Source organism: Heliangelus exortis, chromosome 9 (genome assembly GCF_036169615.1).
Source record: "Heliangelus exortis chromosome 9, bHelExo1.hap1, whole genome shotgun sequence".
In the NCBI taxonomy this organism is placed as follows: Eukaryota; Metazoa; Chordata; class Aves; order Apodiformes; family Trochilidae; genus Heliangelus; species Heliangelus exortis.
Window position 1 is genome coordinate 9322543 of NC_092430.1, and position 22268 is coordinate 9344810.

Below are 22268 nucleotides of genomic sequence, written 5' to 3' on the forward strand. Positions count from 1 at the left end.
CTGACTCCAGTGTCACATTGACTCTGCTCTGGATTGGCCAGGCTTCATTTTGAGCTCTGTTGGGTAGGATTTTCACCAGTCCCTACAGCTTTTTTTTGTTTCTTCCACAGGACATGGTGCCTGTCATAGTTGATTACTGCCTCTTGCTCCAGCGCATGTAAGTCTGGGTTCACAACCTTTCTCCCAAGCCAGGTCACCAACCTATGTAGTCCTGAGTGCTGCCTCCTAAAACATCACATGGTTCAAAGGAATCCTTGTTGTCATATCATGTATCACATCACAGTTTACAGGAAAGCTGGTGAAAAAGTTACCAGCCTTTCAAACTGATTTAAAAACTGATATTAAAGTCAGGGCACCCAGTGCCCAAATAAAAGTGTGTCTTAAATTTTAATTGATGTGCTGAGGAAGAAAAGTTTGCATCAAGATGTTCCCCCCACACCTTCCCCTTAAAAAAAGAAGCTGCCCTGCTAGATTTTCCTGTTGTCATTGTTTCCCCTCTAACAGCAGGATTTTTCCTGCAACACCCATAGCTAATTCTGTGTGGCTCCCATATAGGACATAAACAGAGCATTCAGCTTCTGAGCTTGAGAAATAAAATGGGGTTTAACTTGGAGCCCTCAGAAAGCAGATGAGTAAGAGTTTAAGAAGATGATTTGGTAACTCAACACTTCTTTCCTCCTAGGGATTTATTATTTAACCAGATATATGATAAGATGAGTGAGAATTCTGTAGCTAAAGGCATCTTTCTGGAATGCTTGGAGCCTTATATCTTAAGTGATAAGCTGATGGGAATCACGGCTCAAGTGATGAAAGACTTGCTGCTTCACTTCCAAGACAAGAACAGGTTGGAAAATTTGGAAGCCTGCATTGTGCATATGGATATCACCAGCTTAGACATCCAGCAGGTGAGCTGTTGCACTGTCTGCTGCACTGAGTTCCTCTCCATAGATGACAACATCCCCTGCTGATGCAAACTCATGCTTTTAAGCACAGCAGAGCATGCAAAAAACAAGGTGTCACCTTTCAGCCAACAAGACTTATGTAGTCCAAACCATTCATGCCTTCTAGTCATGAATTTGCAGCAGAACATAGCCCTGTGTCCCTGGGAACAAATTCAGTGGATGTGGAGCTGTTTAACATGCTGTGCCCTTCTTGTGGCATGCACACTCCTATCAGTGTTTTGCTCCCCCTGTTTGTGTCCTGGCAGAGCTTACTGCATCAGCAGCTGAATGTCTTGGAAGCTCAGAGTCCCTCAGGATTAGTCTGATGCTGACCATCAGTCTTCCCTGGTTGGAGTTCCTTACCTCAAATCAAAGGCTGCAGTGGCACTAAAAACCAACCCTGGTGCCTGCCAGCCTGCCCTGCTCAGGTGCTTGCTCCTGTGTGACAAAATTAGAGGAGCAAGGGGGTGTTATGCTGAGTAGTCCTCTTTTTCCTGTCAGCTTTTATTCCCATGTTCCAAGGAGGGAACTGCTTGGGAACTTGACAAAATGATTCACTAACCCAACCAAAAGGCAGACTAGTGTAATCAAGGGGGTTGGAGAAATTATTTTCATTTTGTGTTTATTCCTTAGCCTCCTGCATGTTATGAATGTTAAAATCTCAGCAGTAAGACTTCATGTTTGCTGCATGAACAAGGAGCTGGCTATTCCCTTTGGGGTGTTTTTGCAGGGACTGGTGTTCTGCCAGTGGAAATTCTCATTCTGTGGGATGATGCAAATGCAAGGGTTGTACTGGAGAAGCTGATGAATGAGAAAGCAGTGAGCTGAGAGCAAGCTGGATGTCTACCTTGTTTGCCTTGCAGGTTGTTCTTCTGTGCTGGGAAAACCACCTCTATGATGCCATGATCTATGTCTACAACAGTGGGATGAATGACTTCATTAGCCCCATGGAGGTAGGAAGGATGCTCCATGCAGTTACTTGCATGTTGGGCACACAGCCTTTTCTAGAAGCAGCATTTCTAACCCAATCCTTTGTCTTCTCATTCATCATGTATATATTCTGGTTCTTAATTTCAAAGGAGAAAATCATGCATGATATGTGCAGTTGATTTGATTAGTTGCAGTGGAGAAGTAATTTGTAATGGCTGTGCTTCCCTGCATGAATCTCCCTGCCAAGGTAGCAATGCTCTCTCTGCAAAGTTAGAGCAAGAAATGTAGTCATGTTAATGAAATAAATATAAAACAAACATGGCAGGAGAGAATAACAGGATGCCTTCAGGAGATTGCATTGCAAATCTGCCAACAGCCTTGTTGCTGTTGGCGAGCCTGCCCTGGGTGGTGGGATGTTCTGAGGAAGCAGCAACTTTCTGCACAATGGGATTAATGGTGTAGGCGTGAGGGGTTCTGTGGCTCCCTCATGATTTTTTTCCTTCATATGGTTCTTCCTCTCCTGACAAAAGAGTATATTAATCACAGAATGATTTCTGTTGGAAGGGTCTTCTAAAGGTCACCTAGTCCAACCCGCCTGCAGTAAGCAGGGACACCCTCAGCTGGATCAGGCTGCTCAGAGCCTCTTCAAGCCTCACCTTGAATATCTCCAGGGATGAGGCTTCAGCCACCTCCCTGGGGAACCTGTTCATTTTTCCACTGGCATTAATATGCATTTAAGAGTAATGGAAACAAAGGGTGAACACACCTGTGTACAGAATCCAGAAGAAAACCCTCAGCACAATCTTTGCTTGGAGGAAGGCTTTGTTACTAGCACTGGGAGGTCACCTATCAACAGGAAGCACAGGGCTCAGTGTGATGCTGTAACTGAAGGCCCTGTTGATGCTGCAGCTGGTAACACCAGTTGCTCTTGAACCCTATAGCTATAACATCACCATGCTCCATTCTGGGAGCACTGCTGGTAATTTCTCACCAGTGCTGGAGCAGAGCTGGGTCCACTTGAGTGTGGAAATCTTCAAATTGGGGTGATAATCTCATTTGTTTTTTCTCAGGAAGGAGATTGTTTAGGTGTACATGAGTTTAAAAAGGACTTATATAAGCCCAGCATTAGCTGTCTGAGTACAAATAAGGTTTTCTGTTGCTTACACACCCAAACCACAGGCTCTCTGGTGACCCCGCTGGATAGGCTGAAGGTTTGCACAGACTCTGGGGGCAGAAGGTTCAGGAACAGGATGTGGGGCTGGTCAGTCATACTCTGGCTGTTACTTTTGGGAATACTGAACGTGGCTTTTTTCAGTGTGACCTGTGCTTGGGGTTAGATCTGGTTAAATGAAGGCTGCTTTTTTTTGGCTGCCTTTTTTTTTTTATTTTAAGCCCTGGTGAGAAAGTAGTTTCTGTGGGGCAGACACCCCACTGATCCCTGCTGTAAAACCCCACAGATTCTTTGCTTTGAGCTTTTCCAGCTGCTTGAATACTGCCACCTTTGTTGTTACAGAAGCTGTTCAAAGTCATTGCTCCTCCACTGAATGCTGGGAAGTCTCTCACAGGTATGGAATTCTTTCTGTTTAAGGGGAAAGAAAAGAATTCTTTTTAAAAGAATTTGCTTTCATATTTGGTGTTTTGAATATCTCTGGTATCTTCCAGCAATGGGGGAAGTAGAATACCCTATGTAAGGGTCTTGGAGAGCAGCAAAGTGCTCCAGTACTGTTTGCTGTGTGTAAAGCTGCTCTGCTCACTGTGTATGCAGGTTGGAGGAGATGTTTTGCTAGCAGCTATAAGTAAGAATTGCCTCTCTGTGTGTTCTTGATGAATAAAAGGTGACAGATAACTTTTGTTTTGTAGATGAGCAGGTGATAATGGGCAACAAGCTGCTTGTGTATATAAGGTAAGGTCCTTCAGAAGGTGTGTGGGGCTACCTTGTGGTGGCACCAGGTGTTTAACTCACTCTGGGGGCATCATTTGACAGTGTGTTTCCTGGTCTAAGAGACTGAATAAAATAGCAAGGGCTGCTTTGTACAGCTGACCTGCAGTTACAACAGCCTCCTGTTACACTTTGAGTAAGGAGGTGGCTAGGACAGAGTTGGAGACTTAGCACTCAAGTTACTGCTGATATGCCAAGGCCATGTCTTTAGAATTTGGTTAGAGTTCTTTCTCAGCTCAGTGCACCTTGAACAAGGACCCTGTTGCCTGAAAAGCTGTGGTTCAGCCCTTTATGTCAAGCATTTGGGACTAGCTCTCCTCAGCTGCTGCTTACTGTATTGCCTGGCATTTGGAGATTGCACAATAGTGATTAATTAGTGAGTTCCTCATCCTGGAGTCTCTGCAAAAGAATGGGCATTAAATTCTGCATTACTCCTGCTTCCTAAAACACAGGAGAAGTTTTTTTGTGAGAAATTCTCTGTTTCCTCTGTTAACTTTTCTGCTGTGGCATGGCAAACTTCAGATGCAAATTCATGCAGGGCACTGGCTTGTGTGTTAGCACCAGTGCTCTCTGCAGTGTTTGCTTTCATCACTTAGTAGATAAAGGTATTTGGCTAGTTTTAAGAGCATCCTGGAAACTGACTAAAAATAAGCTGTTTTCCTCAATCTGTTTAATGTTAGGAAGCATTAAAAATGCTTTTTCCCTCCTTTTCTATAGCTGCTGCTTGGCAGGCCGAGCATATCCATTGGGTGATATTGCTGAAGATTTGGTACCTTTGGTTAAAAATCAGGTGAGCAACCTCTTGGAAGGAAACTTTGCAGTATGAGGTTTTTAAAACTCTTGTATGTGTTATTTCATGGTTTACTGATAAAAAACTGTTAATCTGATAGATATATCCTTGTGATACAAATATATAGCACTGTAAGCATCACAAAGATTTTTAAAGAATTAAATCAGGCAGGCTGAACATTTCTTTCAACTGTAATTAAGGAAACAAGGTTCTCAGTGGCAATAACTTTGATTTTGTTTTTCTCCTTATTGTTGATCACAAAGTTAGCAACAATTTGTAGCTCTCTGTCCTTTCTAAACTTGATTATGATGTGTCAAAAATGGGAGGATCTTCCCTGTTTTCAGATGGTGTTGACAGGAGTAGGAAGTGAGAGAACACCAAGGACAGCATAAATTAAATATCCCTCCCTCTGGTTTTCCTGCCTCAGATATTGTCCCTCTGAGGGTAAAGTTCAGCAAAGTCATTTGCCACCATGAAGGTCCCATTTTAATTTCTGTCAGTCTTTGCCCTAGTATCTTGTCACCATATCTTCACCTCTGAGGCTTAATGTGCAGGACAGGTATCCCTGTGTCCTCTAGGTGTCATTCCCACGTGCAAGGTGAATATATATATACCCTGCCACTTAAATCCAGGTCACTCCTTGTGCCATACCTGCAGATACATAGCAAATGGGTGGATGGGATGGAGTGTGCCGTGATTGCTGAGCAGGTAGAAATGGTAGTGGGTAGAAATGTCTCTATGAAGTAGCTCTTGGCTGCAGGTTTCTCTGGGGCTTCTGGCTTTAGGGTCATAATTAAATTATTGTGTGTTCGTGCTCATCTCTGCTCATTATGACCTGATACATGCTGAAGATAAATTTCCAGCCTTGTAGTAGCTGCAGCTATTCAGCTGGGGACAAGAGGAAAAGGCTTTGGTCTAGGAAGACCTGTGACCTAACATCCAGATCATCATCCCAGGGCACTGCAGGAAGAGCAGCTGAATCCCTTAAGGTTGCTGTGTGCTGCTAGTACCCTGTGACAAGGCAGCTCATCCTACTGTCCTCCTCTGGGACAAGATTTGAATCCTGAGCTGCATCCCTTCATGTTCTGTGTCACCATTTCCACTTGATTTGTTGCACTGTCCCTGATGTGTGACAGGAGCTTTCACATCAGGAGGAATGGTCTTTGTCCATCTGAACTGTCCAAGAGGTTGGCAGGTTGCTTCAAGGCATCAAGTCCTACTGCATATGCCTTATTATTTGGACAGGTGTGGGTGAGCATGTTCTTAATGGTTGCAGCATAGGGAGAGAGCTCCTGGCTGCAATCACAGAACTTATGCCAAAAGTATGACTAGACAGGTGGGTTACGTGTCATGGAAGGTGGCCAAGTAAATCTCCTTTCCTTATTCATTATTCCTCTCAGAGCCCCCAAGCTGACTTATTTCTTTAAGCTGTGTCTCAAGCTTGGCTTAAGGCAAATCTTAACTCCTCGGAAGCCATCTCTGATTTCTTAAAACAGAGGATGCTTCTGGTTGTCATTTTGTGTTCATAAAACTCCTTCCTGAGTTTTTGGACAGTTTCTACCACAATCATTTTTTGGAGTCTCTAGTGTTTTGCTTTAGTCTCAGTAAGAGGAAGCACTTTCTGTTTTGCACTTTCTCTCTGCAGAGCAATGGGGTAGGTATTTTGTTGTTGTTGTAGGGTGGGTGTTTTGGGTTGATTTTGGTTGTTCGTTTTTTTTTTTTTTATTTGCAAACCCAGGGCTTGTAGCTGTGTGTATGTGGAAGCTCTGGGTTACTGCAAACCCATTGCAAAATAGTCTGCTCCCCTTTGCTGGATCAAGCACTGGGCTGTTGCCCTCTCCTGTGTGGCTTGGGGTGTGAGGGGAGGTGATAGCCCAACCAGCAGCAGTCGTGCTGGGAAGGAACCATCAACCTCTCCTTTTCATGACCTCTGATGGTGTTCCTGAGAGCATGCAGTATCTTTCTGGCTGGATTCCAGTCTGCTTTCTCAAGAGTGACAGGTGGGTGTCAGGTTCAAGGAGGCCAGCAGGGAAGGTTGTGGCTCTGTGAGTAAAGCTGCTAACTCCTCCAGGTTCATTGCCGCTGTAGTGTGAGGAGAATCAACTCGGAACAGGAGGCAATGAGAGAAGGTTGCATGTCCTGAGGGTCAGTTCTCCATGGGATCCCAGTGTGTCTCAGCACACCCTTAGGTGGGCTGGTTGGCCAGCAACACCCTCTCTCTCTCTGCAGGTAGCCACGTCTCTTGTGAGTTTGAGACAGCTGGAACTGTCACTGCCTGGAAGGGAGGGTCTGACCACCTCTGTTGAGGATCAGGAAAGGGAGTGGCTTTCATTTTGAGAGACATGGGCAAAACTAAGGAGCTTGAAAGTCAGCAGAGGTGCTCCAGAGTTCACCAGCACCTGAGTCAGTGTTTGCAGCACAAAGCTTTGTGCCTCAGTGAGGAGGCAGGTTGCATGGCTCTTTCCTGGGGAACTGCTGAGAAGGAGAGGAGCTGTGCCTTGGATAAGGAGGAGTTGTACAGCTTCTAAGGAGACCTGCCAGGAAGGGGAGAGAGTTACCTAATGTCACACACTTCTGTCTGCAAGCAAGAGCCTTCATTTTGGCTTCATCTTCAGTTTTGCTTGATCTTAAACTGATTGGCAAGTCTAAGGAGGGGGATGTTTTTCCTGCTAACAAGCAGCAGCAAACATCATTCAAGTAAGAACCCTGGTGGGCTCCTAGGGTGTTTTAAAGCCTGATGCAAAGCAAGTAATAAGGCTGCTTTCCTGCACTTGGGCTATCAGCTGTCTGAAATCCATAGGAAAGCTGATTATGGTTTTCTGGATTTTTCATTGCAGGTCTTTGAGTTTCTCATCCGGCTGCATTCAACTGAGGGATCTGTGGATGAAGAGGTCTACCCTTATGTCAGGACCTTGCTGCACTTTGACACTAGGGAATTCCTTAATGTTCTTGCCCTGGTAAGAGCTCAGTGATCTCCAAGAGAAAAAAATGAAACCCTGGTTCTTCTGTCATCTGTGTCATGGTCACATGGTCTGCAAGATTTCTAGTTAAAAGTTTAAATGCTTGAACTTCACCAATAGCTACTGGCTTGATGCAGGAACAGTTTTGATGTGCATTCTGTAAGATATCAGCGAAGATTTTAATAGTTCTTCATGTCCCTAAATGTAAATTTGTGAAAAGGAGATTATGCAGTGAAGACTTCTGTAAGAGAGACCGTATTTAAAGCACAGGTAAAACAAGAATAATGTTTGTAAAGATTGTTTTTAGTGCTTACATCTTTCTCCTGCATAAAGGGTCACTGCTCTTCCTTTCAAGTTTCTTGAATTTCCTTTGTCTGTTTGGACCTTTTACCTGAATAGATAAGAACCATTTTGTTAGTTACAAAAGAGCAAATTCTATCTTGGAGCTTGAGCTTTTTTGTACAGCAGGGACTTGAAGGCATTGTCAGCTTTGTGAAATAGCTGCTTCTTTGTGTTTTCTTGTATTTCTGGGGTTAGCATTCTTCTCAGGGTGTCAGTGTTTCGCCTCTTGCAGACTTTTGAAGACTTCAAGAATGACAAGCAAGCTGTGGAATATCAACAGAGAATTGTGGACATCCTTCTGAAAGTGAGTGTGCCTAAAAATTAACCTCTGTGTTTACATCTGCCCCAATCACACGCAGCCCTGTGCTGTAAAGCCTGGAATTTGGTGAGGTGTTTTCAATCCTGCCCTTGGTGACACCTCTGAGAGGTGCTGTGCTGGAGCCTGGATTCACCTCGGCCAAGGCCATTGCTTGGGTATTTGGAAGTGATGCTTCATGCACACTGGATACAGTGACAAAGTCAAATTCCTCCTTGCTGCACTTGTTCAAGTTTATTTTTATCTGCTTCTGATTGATTCCACTCCCTGATTCCTTTCTGATCAGGAAGAGGAAGGTCCCAAGGAAAACCCAAGTGCTTGGCAGGGGCGCTGTCCCTCTCCTGAGAAAACTGCTCCCTGTGCCTGTAAAACACTGTGTTTTGGGATGCATCCCACTCAGAATGACAGGCCTGTCTTTAGCAAACTGGAGAGGAGAGGAATGTCAGAGTTATCAGCCTGGTGCTCTAGATAAATCACTTGTCCTCTGCAGCCTCCCTAACAACAGAGGCTCTCATTAAAAGCTGTCGCTGCCAAAATGCCGTTTGCTTTCCCCTTCAAAGCTGTCAGCATTAATGATGAGTAACTCCACTTGGAAGCTGCTTATGTATAAATATCTCATAAGTAGCTTTTCCCTGCCTCTGTCAGTGCTGACAGATGAGAGCCAGGGCACTGGGGAGAGGACATGGTGGCTGCCCTTCTCCCCAGCACAGCACTGGAGGGGCTGAGATGTCTTTGGAGACATTCCAAACCCACCTGCACTCCATCCTGCTCCTCCTGGCAAGGGGCTTGGACTTAGATGATTTCCAGAGGTCCCTTCCAACCCTGAACATTGTGGGATTCTGTGAGACAGTGCTGATGGTGTGAGCCTGGCTGAGCAGGATGGTGCTGGTGAGGATGTGGTTGGCCCTATGGTGGGTTTTGGCTGTGCTCTTAGCAGGAGGTGGCACACTACTGCAAGGTTTTGGAGCTATAGTGGGGTGAATTCCTGTAGCATGGGCTGGATGGAGCTGGTTACAGAGCAAATGGGCTCTGCCCACCTCAGCAGAATTCAACCCTGCTCTTGGAGGGGAAAAGGGGGGGGCTAAACTCTGAGCTAAACCCACTGCTCTTGGAAGATTACTCCAAACAGGGGCATTCCGCTTTCCTTTAGTGTTTGGGAGTACTGTTAAAGCATGAGACACTGAGTCAGGACACATCACATTTTTTATATGCCAGGCAGGTAACAAGCACTTCTCCTGTTTCAAATCCCTTTTGTAGTGACTCTTTGAGATTCCACTTTTCTGTAATTTCAAGTCAAGTCACCACAGGCACAAATTTCTCAAAGTATTCATGGACTAACAGCTAATTTAATGTGAGAAAAGAAGCTTTTCCCTAAACCCACAGTCATTTCTTAGTCATTTGATCAGTCCTTCTGCTTACCACAACTGAAGTGCTGAGTGCCTGGGGCTTAAACTCAAACATTTTATTTTTTCTCCTATAATTATTAACTTGATCTTTTTTCCTTATGTGACAACAACTCTGCTCAGAAGCTCTGTACATCTTCAGTGATCAGCAGAGATGACAGAGGTGTGGGTAAACCTGGTTTTGGAGCCCTTTCACACCCAAAAATCAGGGAAATGCAAGAGTACCCTCCTTGAGCATGTGGCAGAGGTGGCTTACCTTTTTGACCCTTAGGATGGACTAAGAGCAGGAGACTGGGGTGGGAGGAGACATGATGGTTGTATATGTTTCTCACCACAGCTGCAGAATCAGTCACCTTTGGTTTTATTTTTCCTTTTTCTCTCTAATGCTTCCCAGGTCATGGTAGAGAACTCTGACTTCACCCCCTCACAGGTTGGTTGTCTCTTTACCTTCCTGGCCCGTCAGCTGGCCAAGCCCAACAACACACTGTTTGTCAACAGGACTCTTTTTGACCAGGTAAGTTATTCCTTTGTGTAGGGGGTGGAAAAAATTCCCTACAGGGTGCAACACCACAGAAAGCATGGCTAGTGCTGTGGACTGAAGCAATTCTGGGAGGACTGGTGCATTAAAAACCAGGGAGCATCATATTGTGGTGTCAAAGCAGCAGAGAATGTGAGAAGAACAGTGTGAGAAGTGGGGTCAGGTCCTAGGGAGATGGAAGAACTTCTGCTCTTCTCCATGGGATGGCAGAATGCTGCAGTCACTGGTGTGTCAGGAGAGGGAAAGCCCATAAGGCCAGGAACCAAACTGTTTATCTTTAAGCCCAAATGAGCATTTTGGTGGCTCTTTTATGAAGATGCCAAGGTCAGGAGTGTCAGCTAAGGTGGCATGAGCAAGCTTTGGAGTGTGTATAGGTGGCTGGTAATTTCTAGTCCATGTGGCCATTGTCCTTCCCTGCTGTTTGAAATAGGTTGGTGTGCCCCAGTGCATACCTGAAGCTTGCACAGGATAACTTGTGATCCCAGCTTGAGTCCCAGAAATTCCTGGGTCTAAGGAGGTGATTTCACTGGCTGCAGCAGTTGGGCTTTACTGCTCATATGAACATCAATAAAGAACTGGTTGGAAAAATATATGTCCTTATTGTCATAATTTAGGACCAAAGAAGTCCTTGGAGGTTCAAGGGATTTGGAATAAACACTGTAATTGCAGATAGAGCAAATTTTATCAAATACATTATTTCCTGGAGGGATGACACAGTCCAGGAGAGCAGTTGGAAGGGTCTGTGAAGTGGTTCCAGCTGTGGGGTCGTGAGGTCCCCGAGTGCTTCTGGATTCCCCGGGTTCTCCAGTGTTTGTTTCTAGACCACAGTGTGGAGTCACAGGTTCCCCACCCTGGAGTCTTTTGGCAGGTGTGGGTTGCTCCAGGACTCTGTACATTCCCTTAATTATAGGACCCATGTAGAGAGCCACCTCAGAGATGAATCATACCTTTAGACTGCACTGTTGTGTCCAGATTTGCTGCTTCTCACTGCATGGTTGGTGGGTTTCTGTTGACAGCTGTGCTAACCAGCCTGAGCTCATCTTGTCTTCCTCTCCCTTGCACAGGTCCTTGAATTTCTGTGCAGTCCAGATGATGACTCCCGTCACTCAGAGAGGCAGCAGGTAATGATGTGCAAGGGAATGGTGCTTGAAGCACCTGGTAGGACTTGAAGCAGACTGGAGAGCAGAGTTCAGCCACATTTGGAACATGTCCTGGCTGAAAGTCGTGTGCTAAAACAGTCATAGAATCATTTGGGTTTGGGTTGGAAGGGACCTTAAAACTCATCCAGTTCCAATCCCCCTGCATGGGCAGGGACACCTCCCACCAGCCCAGGTTGCTCCAAGCCCCATCCATCCTGACCTGAGACACTGCCAGGGATGGGGCAGCCACAGCTTCTCTGGGCAGCCTGGGCCAGGGGCTCACCACTCTCACAAGAAAGAATCTTCTGATATCCACCTAAATCTCTGCTCTTCAAGTTTGAAATCATTTCCCTTTGTCCTCTCACTACACCCCCGTGTTAAATGCCCTACCCCACTTTCTTGTAGCCCCTTCAGGTATTAGAAAGCTGCTATAAGGTCACCTTCAGCCTCTTCTTCTCCAGGCTGAACAACCCCATCTCCCTCAGCCTGGCTTCACAGGGAGGTGTTCCAGCTCTCTGAGCATTTTTGTGGCTCAGGCACATTCAGGAGCTCTGTGTCCTTATCATAGAATCATAGAAAGTGAGGGGTTGGAAGGGACCTCAAAAGATCCTGGAGTCCAACCCCCCTGCCAGAGCAGGGTCACCTACAGCAGGTCACACAGGAAGGTGGCTTTGAATGTCTCCAGGGAAGGAGACTCCACAGCCCCCCTGGGCAGTCTCTTCCAGTGCTTTGTCAGCCTCACAATGTAAAAATTCTTCCTGATATTTACACGGAACCTCCTGTGCTCCAGTTTATAACCATTGCTCCTTGTCCTGTTGTTGGTCACCCCTGAGAAAAGCTTTGGCTCCATTCTCCTGGCACTCACCTCTTACATACTTATAAACATTAATGAGGTCACCCCTCAGTCTCCTCTTCTCCAAGCTGCAGAGCCCCAGCTCCCTCAGCCTTTCCTCATAAGGGAAATGTTCCACTCTCTTCACCATCTTGGTGACTGTGCTGGACTCTCTCAAGCAGTTCCCTGTCCTTCTGGAACAGAGGATCCCAGAACTGGACACAATATTCCAGGTGTGGCCTCACCAGGGCAGAGTAGAGGGGGAGGAGAACCTCTCTTGACCTACTAACTACACCCTTTCTAATGCCCCCAGTTCTCTTCTTCCATTTGAGTTTGCCTAGCAGTTCCCTGTTCAACCATACTGCTCTCCAGGTTCCCTTTCTTGATTTCTTTTCCATAGGGATGCATCAGTCTTGAGCTTGGAAGAAGTGGTCCTTCAATGGTAACCAACCATCTGGGGCCCCTTTACCTTCTGTCCCATATGATTTCCCCAGCAATTGTTTAAAGGGGGCAAAGTTGGCCTTTCTGAAGTTCAGGGCTGTGATTCTACTTAAGCGTCCTGTTTCTACCACATAAGATCCTGAACTCCACCATCTCATGGTCACTGAACCCAGGATTGCCCTCAACCTTCGCTGCTTCAGCCAGGGCCTCCTTGTTGGTTGGGGACTCCAGAGCTGGACACAGTACTCTGAGTGTGGTCTCATGTGGGCAAAGTAGAGGGGAAGAATCCCCTCCCTTGACACAGTTTTCTGAGTCTTTCTTTACAGGAGAGATGCTCAAGTCCCTTCATCATCCTCAGAGCTCTCTGTTGGACTCTCTCCAGTAGATCCCTGACTGTCTTGAATTGGTGAACCTGAAACTGGACCCAATATTCCAGATGTGGTCTCACCAGGGCAGAGTAGAGGGGGAGGAGAACCTCCTCAGATCTGCTGGACACACTTTTCCTGATGCACCCTGGGACACCATTGGCCCTCTTGGCCACAAGGGCACATTGCTGACCCGTGGAGAATTTACTAATAACTCTCCTTCCCTCTGCAGGTCCTGCTAGAACTGCTCCAGGCAGGAGGGATTGTACAGTTTGAAGAGAGTCGGCTGATCCAAATGGCAGAAAAAGCAGAATTGTAAGATCCCTTCTGCAATGTGCAAATACTGCCTTCAAGCCTCCTCCAAAATGTTTCTTTGTTTCCCCGTATTTCTTGTTCCTACTTTACAGCTGTGTTTGGGATTGTTTTCCCTGTGTGTTCAACCCTACTTGTGTGCATTGTTTAATATGTTCAGACTTAGTCCCAGGTTGTCTTTTCTTTATTGGCTGTTCCTACAGAAAACCAAAAGATTCTTACAGAAAACATAAGAGGGGGGGTTAGAGCTATGGGAACACTTCAGGATGGAGCCCTGTGGTGCTTGATGTGTTTTGGCAGCACATCCTATCCCAGAAGCCAGGCTGTGTTCAGAGGTATAGTTTTGTGTTTGAATGCTCTGCCACTGACAGATGGAGATGACTCCTTGGGGTGAGACCCACAGGTGGATTTAAGAGCATGAAGGGGTCTGGAGCCACCCCCATGGCACTCATTTTAAAATTGTAGAGACAAACAGTGTCTGGAAAGGCTGAAAATTTCTATTATCTCCTTCAGATGCTTGACACTTCCAGAAAGAGTCTGCCATGTCTGAACAGAGTCAGAGGCCATCATTATCGAAGTCTTGAATGTGGATGTTATGTGAATTAATCCACCATAAAGGACCAGAGGGATAGAAGTGCAGTGGTGTGTGCTATGCCTCTTTTCCTCTTGTGAGCAACAAGGAGTTTCTCAACCTAATTTTTCAGACTGATTAAAGGAACTTTATCTCATTGCTTCAGAGCTGCCAAACCAGCAGGTTAGCCACTTCCATCAGAGCTAAAAGACCCTTAGTGTAATGTTACTTTTCATCAGTTTTTGCCTCAGTTACATCTTTTTATGTAAAGTCTCACACTATTCAAGGTGTTTCTTCAAATTTGAAGGTAGGAAGCTGTGTCATACCACATTACTGAGTCATGTTCAGCAGATTCCTTTGAGTTACTGTTGTGGTTTAGTTCAGAGCTGAGTGTGTTGTGGAAATATGGAAGATGATGTATGAACAGCAGAACCAGTGCAACCTGATTTCTTGAAGATTTTTTGTCCTCTGTTCCTTGCCTCTCACCTTGGTAACTCCTGCTTTCTCTTCTGGATGGTAACCTCCCCAAAGAGGAGTGTTGTGGCTGATACCAAATTTCCAAGTGCCACCTGGAGCCACCCAACCTGTGTGCCGAGAGCTCTGATTTTAATATGTGACCCTTCCAAAAGCTTTTTGTAAAACCACCTATTATCTTTTGAGTGCTGCCAAACTCTGCTGGGCCTGAGCTACCTCCACTCAGCTGCTCTGCTGAGTGAGCTGAGTGTGGTTTCCCTGACCTGGGGAGTGTTTCTCATTTCAGTTACCAGATCTGTGAGTTCATGTATGAACGAGAGCTTCGCTATGACAAAATCATTGGCTGTTACCTGCGAGATCCAGTGAGGAAGGTAAGTTGGGTGCTTCTGGCCTTTCTTCTGGGCAGGGCACTCCCTCCTGCTGGCGATAGTGTGCCCCAGGCACAGCAGCCCTGTAGCTTTCTGTCTTTAAAAGTGTCTTCCTTTACAGTTGATTTTCCTTGTAGTCAAGACTTTTTATGTTGCAGATGACTTATCTTTTAAAATCTCAGAGTTTTTTTGTTTCTTGTTTCAAGTTCAAGTCATAGAATCATTTTTGTTGGAAAAGACCATCAAGTTAGCCTAACCATTAGCTTGACTCCACCCTATTTTTGGTTCCTTTTTCAACTCAGACAACACCAACCCTCTTTTCTGCCTCTGGGCAGAGTGTCTTTGCCCTTATTATCTCTTTGCAATTAACTCTGCATGTGCATAAGTTCCATTCACTTCCCTACTACCACCCTACTACCACCACAAGTTGGAAGGAGAGTCTGGCAAATTTGACCTCACCAGCTCCACTATGCTGCAAGTCATGTGGTTGAAGGAAACAGAAGAGACAGCTGAGGATAGTGAGATGGTCAAAAATAAGGTACAGGAGAGCATCTGAGCTGAGGACAGTGCAGGAGAAGCTGGGAGAGAGGCCAATGTTAGAGGAATTCAGGAATATGCTGGGCAAACTGGCCTTCCCTCTCTCTGCCTATGCTTCTATCTAAGGAGAGATGTCCTTTGTCTCTGTGAGCAAGAGAGGGGCATTTCTAATAGTTGAAGAACAATTCTCTTTGACCTCAGTGCTTAACACATTAGCATCAGTTCTTTTCCTCTTGGCTTTTTTTTCCTGGCAATTCTTCAGGAACTGTTTAGGGCTAATAAAATCTTGCCTGCAGATAACTTATCCTGACTTGCTAAGAGAGGATGAGCCCTGAAGTCACCCTAAGACTGTTTGAAATGCTCTCCCTTAACACAATCCACACTGCGGAACGTACCACACCATTTCATGGCTTTATGTCTTCCAGGAAGAAGTTTTCAACTACATTCACAACATCCTCTCCATGCCTGGCTACAGTGCTGAAGAAAAACAGTTGGTGTGGCAGAAAGCTTTGGAACATATAGAGGTATGGTGTGTCCTGAACCTGGGGTACTGCTGCCTCCTCTTGGGTCTGCTGGGTGCTGCTCTGTAAACAGAAGTGCCCCAGTCTGAGGAAACTGACTTTGAGGCTTACAGAATTACCTTGGGTGGAAAAGACCTTCAAGATCATCCAGTCCAACCATTGACCTAACACTGACAAGAGCTTAATTCAGCTGTATCCCTAAAGCATTATGTCTACACAACTCTTTAATCCCTCCAGGGATGGTGACTTCAACCTCTGGGTAAAGAAATTCTTCTGAAATCCAGACTAAACCTCCCCTGGTGCAACTTGAGGCCATTACCTCCTGTCCTACCACTTGCAATTTTATTGATCCCCTCACCTCTTTACAACCTCTTTTCACATAGTTGTAGAGTGGTCTTAAGAGTTTAGTGGTCTCATACATCATTGTAAGTGCATCTCCTGGAGAATCCAGACTATCTCTGTTCTGTAAGGTGGTGTTGGTCCCCTCTGGGGTCATCTGGAGATATCAAAACAAGCAGTCATGCACTTGCCCAGACCAAATGGCCACAGAGATCTGTACCCTGTACTTTTTTGAGGACAAAAAAAAAAAAAATTTGGTACATTTGAAAGACACCAAGTACTGTAAAGTATCCACCAACATATGTGAGTAGTGTGTGACTAACAAGAAAATGGACCAAGAGGGAAAATGAGTCAAAAGAAAACAAAGAGCTGCTGTGGATCCAGCTGTATGATAAGCAGCTCACACCCACCATCCAGATGCACTTTCAGAGCCTGTGGGAATTGGTGGGATTGGTGTGCTGGGGATGAACAGCCCTGGCTCATTCCTGCCTCAGCAGAGCAACTGGTTCCATGCTGAGCAAAACTGAGGAAGTTACTGTGCAGCTCCCTTGTGCCTGCTTCCTTCTTCTGCATCCCTTGTCTCTGCTCGTGTTGGTGTCCACATATTGTTCAGCATTACAGGCAAACCAGCTGCCCTCTGTAAGCCACATTTCCTCTCTGGTCCATCACAGGTCAGTCTCCTGGCTGGGTCTCTGCAGCCTGAGGCCTTTGCAATTGCTCTGGGTGTCTCAGAACAAATAAGAACTGTCCTGGGTTGCCCTTCCTGATGTTTCTTACCGTGTTGCGTTGGTTTTGTATAACTTCTTGTAGGCTGACTACCAGCTTTTCACACCTGAGTTGTTTGGCTTTGTTTTCTCCACCTGAAGCCAGTTTTGGAGTATTGCTCAGTGTCAGAAGTGCCCAGTGCCCAGCTTGTCTGAGCTGTGTATTTTTCTGAAGTTGGCAAACAACAGAAAATATTTGTCCATGGCTGTCCTTTAAACCAGGGTTTCTGGCATTGTTCCACCAGCCTTGCAGATGACAGCCACCTGCTTTTACCTACACTTTTTGCAGCTTCCTCCAAAAAGCTGCTGGGCAGATGGTCACTTCTGGAGGTCACCTTTCTCAGGTGCTGTCACTAAGATCTTTTGGTGACACCTTCTTTACTTTGGGCATCTTCCCAGGACTGGTGAAGAGTCTGTGCCATTTCATGTGCCTTAGCAGCTTCTTGGCTTCTTTGGGCTGCTCTTCTTTTCCAATGTATTAATCCTGCTCACAGACATTTAGAAGACTCTAAAATAGTAAATAATATTTTGCTGGAGGGGTGCTGTGATTTCAGGTCTATGAGCATCTGTTCTTTCACCTCCTGAGGTATGAAAGTAGCAAACCAGGTTCTTCAGGTGAAACTGTCAGTGTCCAGAGAGGCTTTTCTGTTAGTAGTTCTTCCCTGGTGATTGCATGTGGGATTTGTGATCAGTGCCACTTCTTTTCTCCATCCTCCCACCTAGATCTTGTTCCTTGATGTTTTCCTTGCAAATAAAGCCTGCAGCTTCTCTTCAGTCATGGTGCTGCTTGTGGCAGTCCCGTTCTCAGGACCCTGGTGTCAGTATTCTCTTCTCAAGGGTTGTCTGCCCAAGAAGTACCATGCTTACAAATTGGTTGAACCTGGCAGAGGATGAAAACCCAAGCCCAAAACATGTTGCCTGGGCTGTGAGGGTTCACACTGATCCAAGGGCTATGGGCAGTTACAGGGAGGCTGGGCCATCTCACTCTTGCCAGTGTGGATTTGGTGGCTGCTACATTTGTTTGGAGACCAAACTAGTGCTAAATAATATTTTCAGATTGTTTTTTTCTTTCTTTACCACTCTGACAGTTATTTTCACTTAGTAAAGCAATGTTTTCTTCTCTGTTGGCTTAGCAGGAGCTTTCGGAAAAGTTACCAGGTACCCAGTGTAGGTTTGAAGCAGTTGCTTTTCATTATTTGGAAGCACTGAGATGAAAAACTTCATGTTCAGGATTGTGTAAACTTCTGTGATGTGAAGCCTCTTAGATCAAGCTGGACTGGAGGCAAACCCACAGGCTATTATTTTGTTTTTTTCCTTTAATTACAAAAAAATTGTCTTTTTTTATGTCTGGGCAGATCTTGGTTGCAGTCAACAGTTCCAGGAAACCTTAGGTTTAAACTACTTTTAAACCTCTGGTTTGGTTCAGTTCAAGCCAGTTAACACTGTTCCCATTGGTTGAGAAGCTTCCTAGGGTCCATTGAGGGCTTTGTTTCCTCTTTAGTCTTGTTGGCTGGGGGTAAAAGGCCACCAAACATGATGAATGATTTCCTCTCCTTAGACTGACATGTGGGCTCCTTGGTGTGAAGAGTTTTGCATCCTTACAGGGCCTGTTGTGTAGTAAAAGCACTGCCTTTCCAAAAAACCAAGCTACCCTTCCTTCTTGTTCAAGATTCCTTTTTCGTGATGGGATTAATTGTTTTACAGGCTTTCATCTAGGCAAAGAGTTACGTGGTGATACTGCATAATTATATAGCCTCTGCAATGAAGCAAAAAACCACATCATTTCTGTTGTGTTTTGCCCTCCAAAGGAGCTGCTGTTGCTGAGCCCGTGTAAAGCAGCTGACTTGGTGGCCATCCACTTCGGGGAGCAGATCCAGAGCATCCTCACAAACCTTCAGGTGAAATGTCCAACTGGACTGGGGTTGGTGCTTCTGCAGTGTCCACTCGTGTCAGGTTGCCAGGAGTTGGTGGTAAATTGTCACTGGGTCAGAAACAGAAGAGAAAGCAGCCTGCTAGCTCCTCAGCTCCAGGAATTGTTGGATTTAAATAATTTGGGCTGTTGCTAGAGTACTGGCCATTCAGATGGACCATCTCTGCTGGCTGTGTCACTTGAGAATGCAGTTTTCAGTCTGGATGTTCAGAGGGGTGTCCCTGGAGTCCCAGGTCAGACAGAGCTGTCAGCAGCCAACGTGTCCTCTGGGTGTTTACACCAGGCAAATGCCTAAACCAACTTCTTCAGCAGGCACCAGCTCTGAGCTCTGTTTTTTTCAATGGATATAGCTCAGGAATTGCATTATTCGAAACACTAATACCTGTCTCTTCCTGTTGTACAGGACCAGTTCTTACTCTTCCAGTTCCTGAGGAGTCTCCTTGATCCAAGGTATGCTGGTGGGACTCTGGGCATGGCAGTAGCTTCTTTGAGAAGGCAGTGACATGGTTATCCTGGGGCTGTTCTCAACTCACTGATTTGATTGCTTGGCCAAGGTGCCCAAGTTTAACATCAGCAGAGAAGCATTTTTGACTATTGCCCTTTTAAATTTCTCTCTTATTGCAGAACTGCTGCCATTTCTCACCTCAGACTTCTCTTTAACTACTTGGCTTCCTCCATCTGCTTCTGTTCTTTCAGTATTTCAGCACTGAGTGTTCTCTTTCTGTTGATTTAGTTTCAAATGTTACAAGACCTTGATTTTGTTTATTCATTTTGTAAGACATTTATAGATGCACAGCTCCAGTTGCCTTCAAGCAGTTGGTAATGCAATCAAAGGAGAGATCTTGTTCTTTCAATTAACTACAAATTACTTGTGCTTTTATCAAGAGGAGAAGTAGTAGGAAAGGGTAATATTATCTAAATTCAAATGCCAGTGAAGTGGAATATAAAGCATGCTTTGGAAGTCAGGACCTGGAATGTGGATTTTGTTAGGATGTAAATAATAAAAAAGAAAAATGTTTTGTTATTTCCTGAGTTTACAACTTTGTATGGAAGGTGTTAACTTCTGCACCTTCTTAGAATTCAAAATCAGAATTTTGCCAAGAAAATATCTTGGTTGCATTTTATAGGAGAGAAATTAGATTATTTAGTTAATTGATTTTTTTTTTTAAGTGATACCTAACGAGATGCTAAGTAGGACTTTGGTTCTGATGTGGTATCAGTGGCAGCAAGTGAGACCCAACAAAGGTAGTAATTAACCTGGATTTTAATCTTATGCATTGAGTGGCTTCCATAATCTCTGAGTAACAAACATATCTAACTTTGCTGTAGCAGAATTAGAGCTGAATACAACCATTCCTCCTGTAGTTCTAATCAAAAGCAACACCTGATGGGTTCAAACCAGCAAGAGGAAGCAACTTTCTGTAGCTGATCTTCCAAAAAGCCTTTACCTCCAAGGCTGATGTTCAGTGAGGAGATGAACCATGTCCTGACTGGACTGTAGTTGTCAAAACACTCACTAAGCAAAAGAGAAGCAGAATAGTTACACAGGAAAATGAACAAAATGCTGCAAAATACCTTGGATTCATCTGTGGCAGAAGGTCTGGAAGCCAAGGGTTTAACCTGTTGTTGTTGTTAAACTGTGCTGTCAGTAACAAGAGTTCTGTAGAAGTTCCTAGGTTGCTGCAGGGACACTTTTTTTTAAAAGAAAAAACACCCCAGGAGCTGTGGTCTGTTCTCAATGCTCTGAGGTTGCTTCTCAGACCGACTGGAATGAGCTGATCTGAATCCTGAGGAGAGGGGTAGGGAAGGAGGGAGAAATCTTGCTGTGCAGGACCCAATCTATTTGTACTTTGTAGTATATCTATATATAATATAAACAGTGATTAGGTCCTTCTGAAAACATAAGCCTCCCTTCAGTCAACCTAAATGTTCATATGCTTTTTTTTTTAACAGCAAAATTCTTATTAAAATAAAGACTCTTAGAGCAGTAAATGAGCTTAAATAAAAATGATTGCTTGATTGTAGGGGGGGCAAGGCTCATCGTGCCAGTATAACTATCCTAGTTGGTGGAATTGCATTAGGGATTAATTTGGTCCATTTAATTTAGCTAGAGCTTTATTTTAAAGAAGGGGGAAGGGAGGAAACAGAGTTAGGAGAAATAGCCTGGGGAAATTAAAACCAAATGTCCATATGTTTGTATCTTTCAAGCAGTCACAGAAAAGGGGGAATGTAGTGTGTGTTGCTCAGCTCGTTAATCACAGCCTTTGCTACATTTCCATTTTCCATTTATTTTTTTTTTTTGTCCTCAAAGAAACCCCAGCTCAGTGAAGCCTGTCTGTTTTCTGAATGTCTTTATGTGTTATACCAATATTAACTTATTTAGCAAGCTGGTGTTCTGGGTGGTTCAGGTTCTGTTCTAATGGGCTCTTCTTGCTACCTGTGACATTTGCAAGGCTCACTCCTGCCAGGTTTTGAGAGAAACCAGGCATTAACTCTTCCATTTGGGAAAGAGCATGAAGAGTACAGCAGGGGGGCAGTGTTTGGCACTGTTATATTGAAAATGAACATAAATCACTCTGAGCTGAGCAGGACCTGCAAGTCTCAAGACTGGTGCTTAGTTTATTTAATATTATGAAAGCCCTTTTTTTTTTGTTTTTTTTCCCATTCTCTTTGCTGTGCATTTCTTAAGTGAAATAGGAAAGGAAAAGATCACTTTGCTCATGAAGCCATGACTGCTTGGTGCCAGGGCTGTTTTCAGTAGAACACACTCAGTCCCTTAGGGGTGTTGGGGCAGTTTGTAGGGGGGGTGTTTGGTGGGAGCAGGGGGTAGTGACTGCTGGAGGCCAGAATTCAGGGTCTGTGTTTCATTCTTCATCAGTCTGTTCTGTATTTGGTGTCAAAACCCAGTAGTTTGGATTTTTGTACAACTGTGTACAATGTTTTGGGTCACTTGAACAGTACCAGTGTGAGGTTTTCCTTTCTGGGCAAATATCCTTTAAAATCGAGTGGCTGACATTGTCATCACTGTGAGCTGCTTTGGGCTTGCTAGTGGCACAGTCTTTTCATGGGCTTTTCTTGGAGGCTGATAATCCTGTTGTTGTAGCTCCTGGAAGTATAAGATCAGACTGTGATTGTGTTGGACCTTTTCCACCCTATGGCTGTAGGGTTTGCATATCAACCTGTTCTCCTGATTGGGAATTTCTGTTCAGAAAGGTAACAACTAAATCCAGACCTTGATTTATTTTCTTGCCTAGCAGGAGCTTCCAAGCAGGTTTAGGAGCCCTGTTGCTTAGACAAGATAAACTTCTGCTGTTTCTCTGCATGATGCATCAATCCTAGAACTGCCACCTGAAATCTCACCCTCTAGTGGGGGTGAACTCCTGTTCTGTAGCTGTCTCTGGACAGTATCTTCCTTCCCAGCTTAACTCTGTGAAATCTCTTGCTTCATGTTGCTGTTTGAATTAGAAAGATCAGTAGAGAACAGCCAGGACACAGGGACAGTCGTGGGCACTGCCT

The 22268-nt window shown here is 44.9% G+C and overlaps 1 protein-coding gene across 2 annotated transcripts in view; it reads left to right on the plus strand.

Annotated features, from left to right (window-relative positions):
• VPS8 (VPS8 subunit of CORVET complex) overlaps positions 1-22268 on the plus strand; it is a 75947-nt gene that overhangs the window by 26580 nt on the left and 27099 nt on the right. For both annotated transcript variants that reach the window (XM_071751992.1, XM_071751993.1), the window contains exons 20-34: positions 111-157; positions 683-905; positions 1805-1894; positions 3385-3436; positions 3732-3774; positions 4528-4600; positions 7438-7557; positions 8135-8206; positions 10016-10135; positions 11224-11280; positions 13169-13251; positions 14580-14664; positions 15624-15722; positions 18631-18720; positions 19156-19202. In XM_071751992.1, the coding sequence (XP_071608093.1) occupies positions 111-157; positions 683-905; positions 1805-1894; positions 3385-3436; positions 3732-3774; positions 4528-4600; positions 7438-7557; positions 8135-8206; positions 10016-10135; positions 11224-11280; positions 13169-13251; positions 14580-14664; positions 15624-15722; positions 18631-18720; positions 19156-19202 (1301 nt within the window). The remainder of the gene's footprint in view (positions 1-110; positions 158-682; positions 906-1804; positions 1895-3384; positions 3437-3731; positions 3775-4527; positions 4601-7437; positions 7558-8134; positions 8207-10015; positions 10136-11223; positions 11281-13168; positions 13252-14579; positions 14665-15623; positions 15723-18630; positions 18721-19155; positions 19203-22268) is intronic.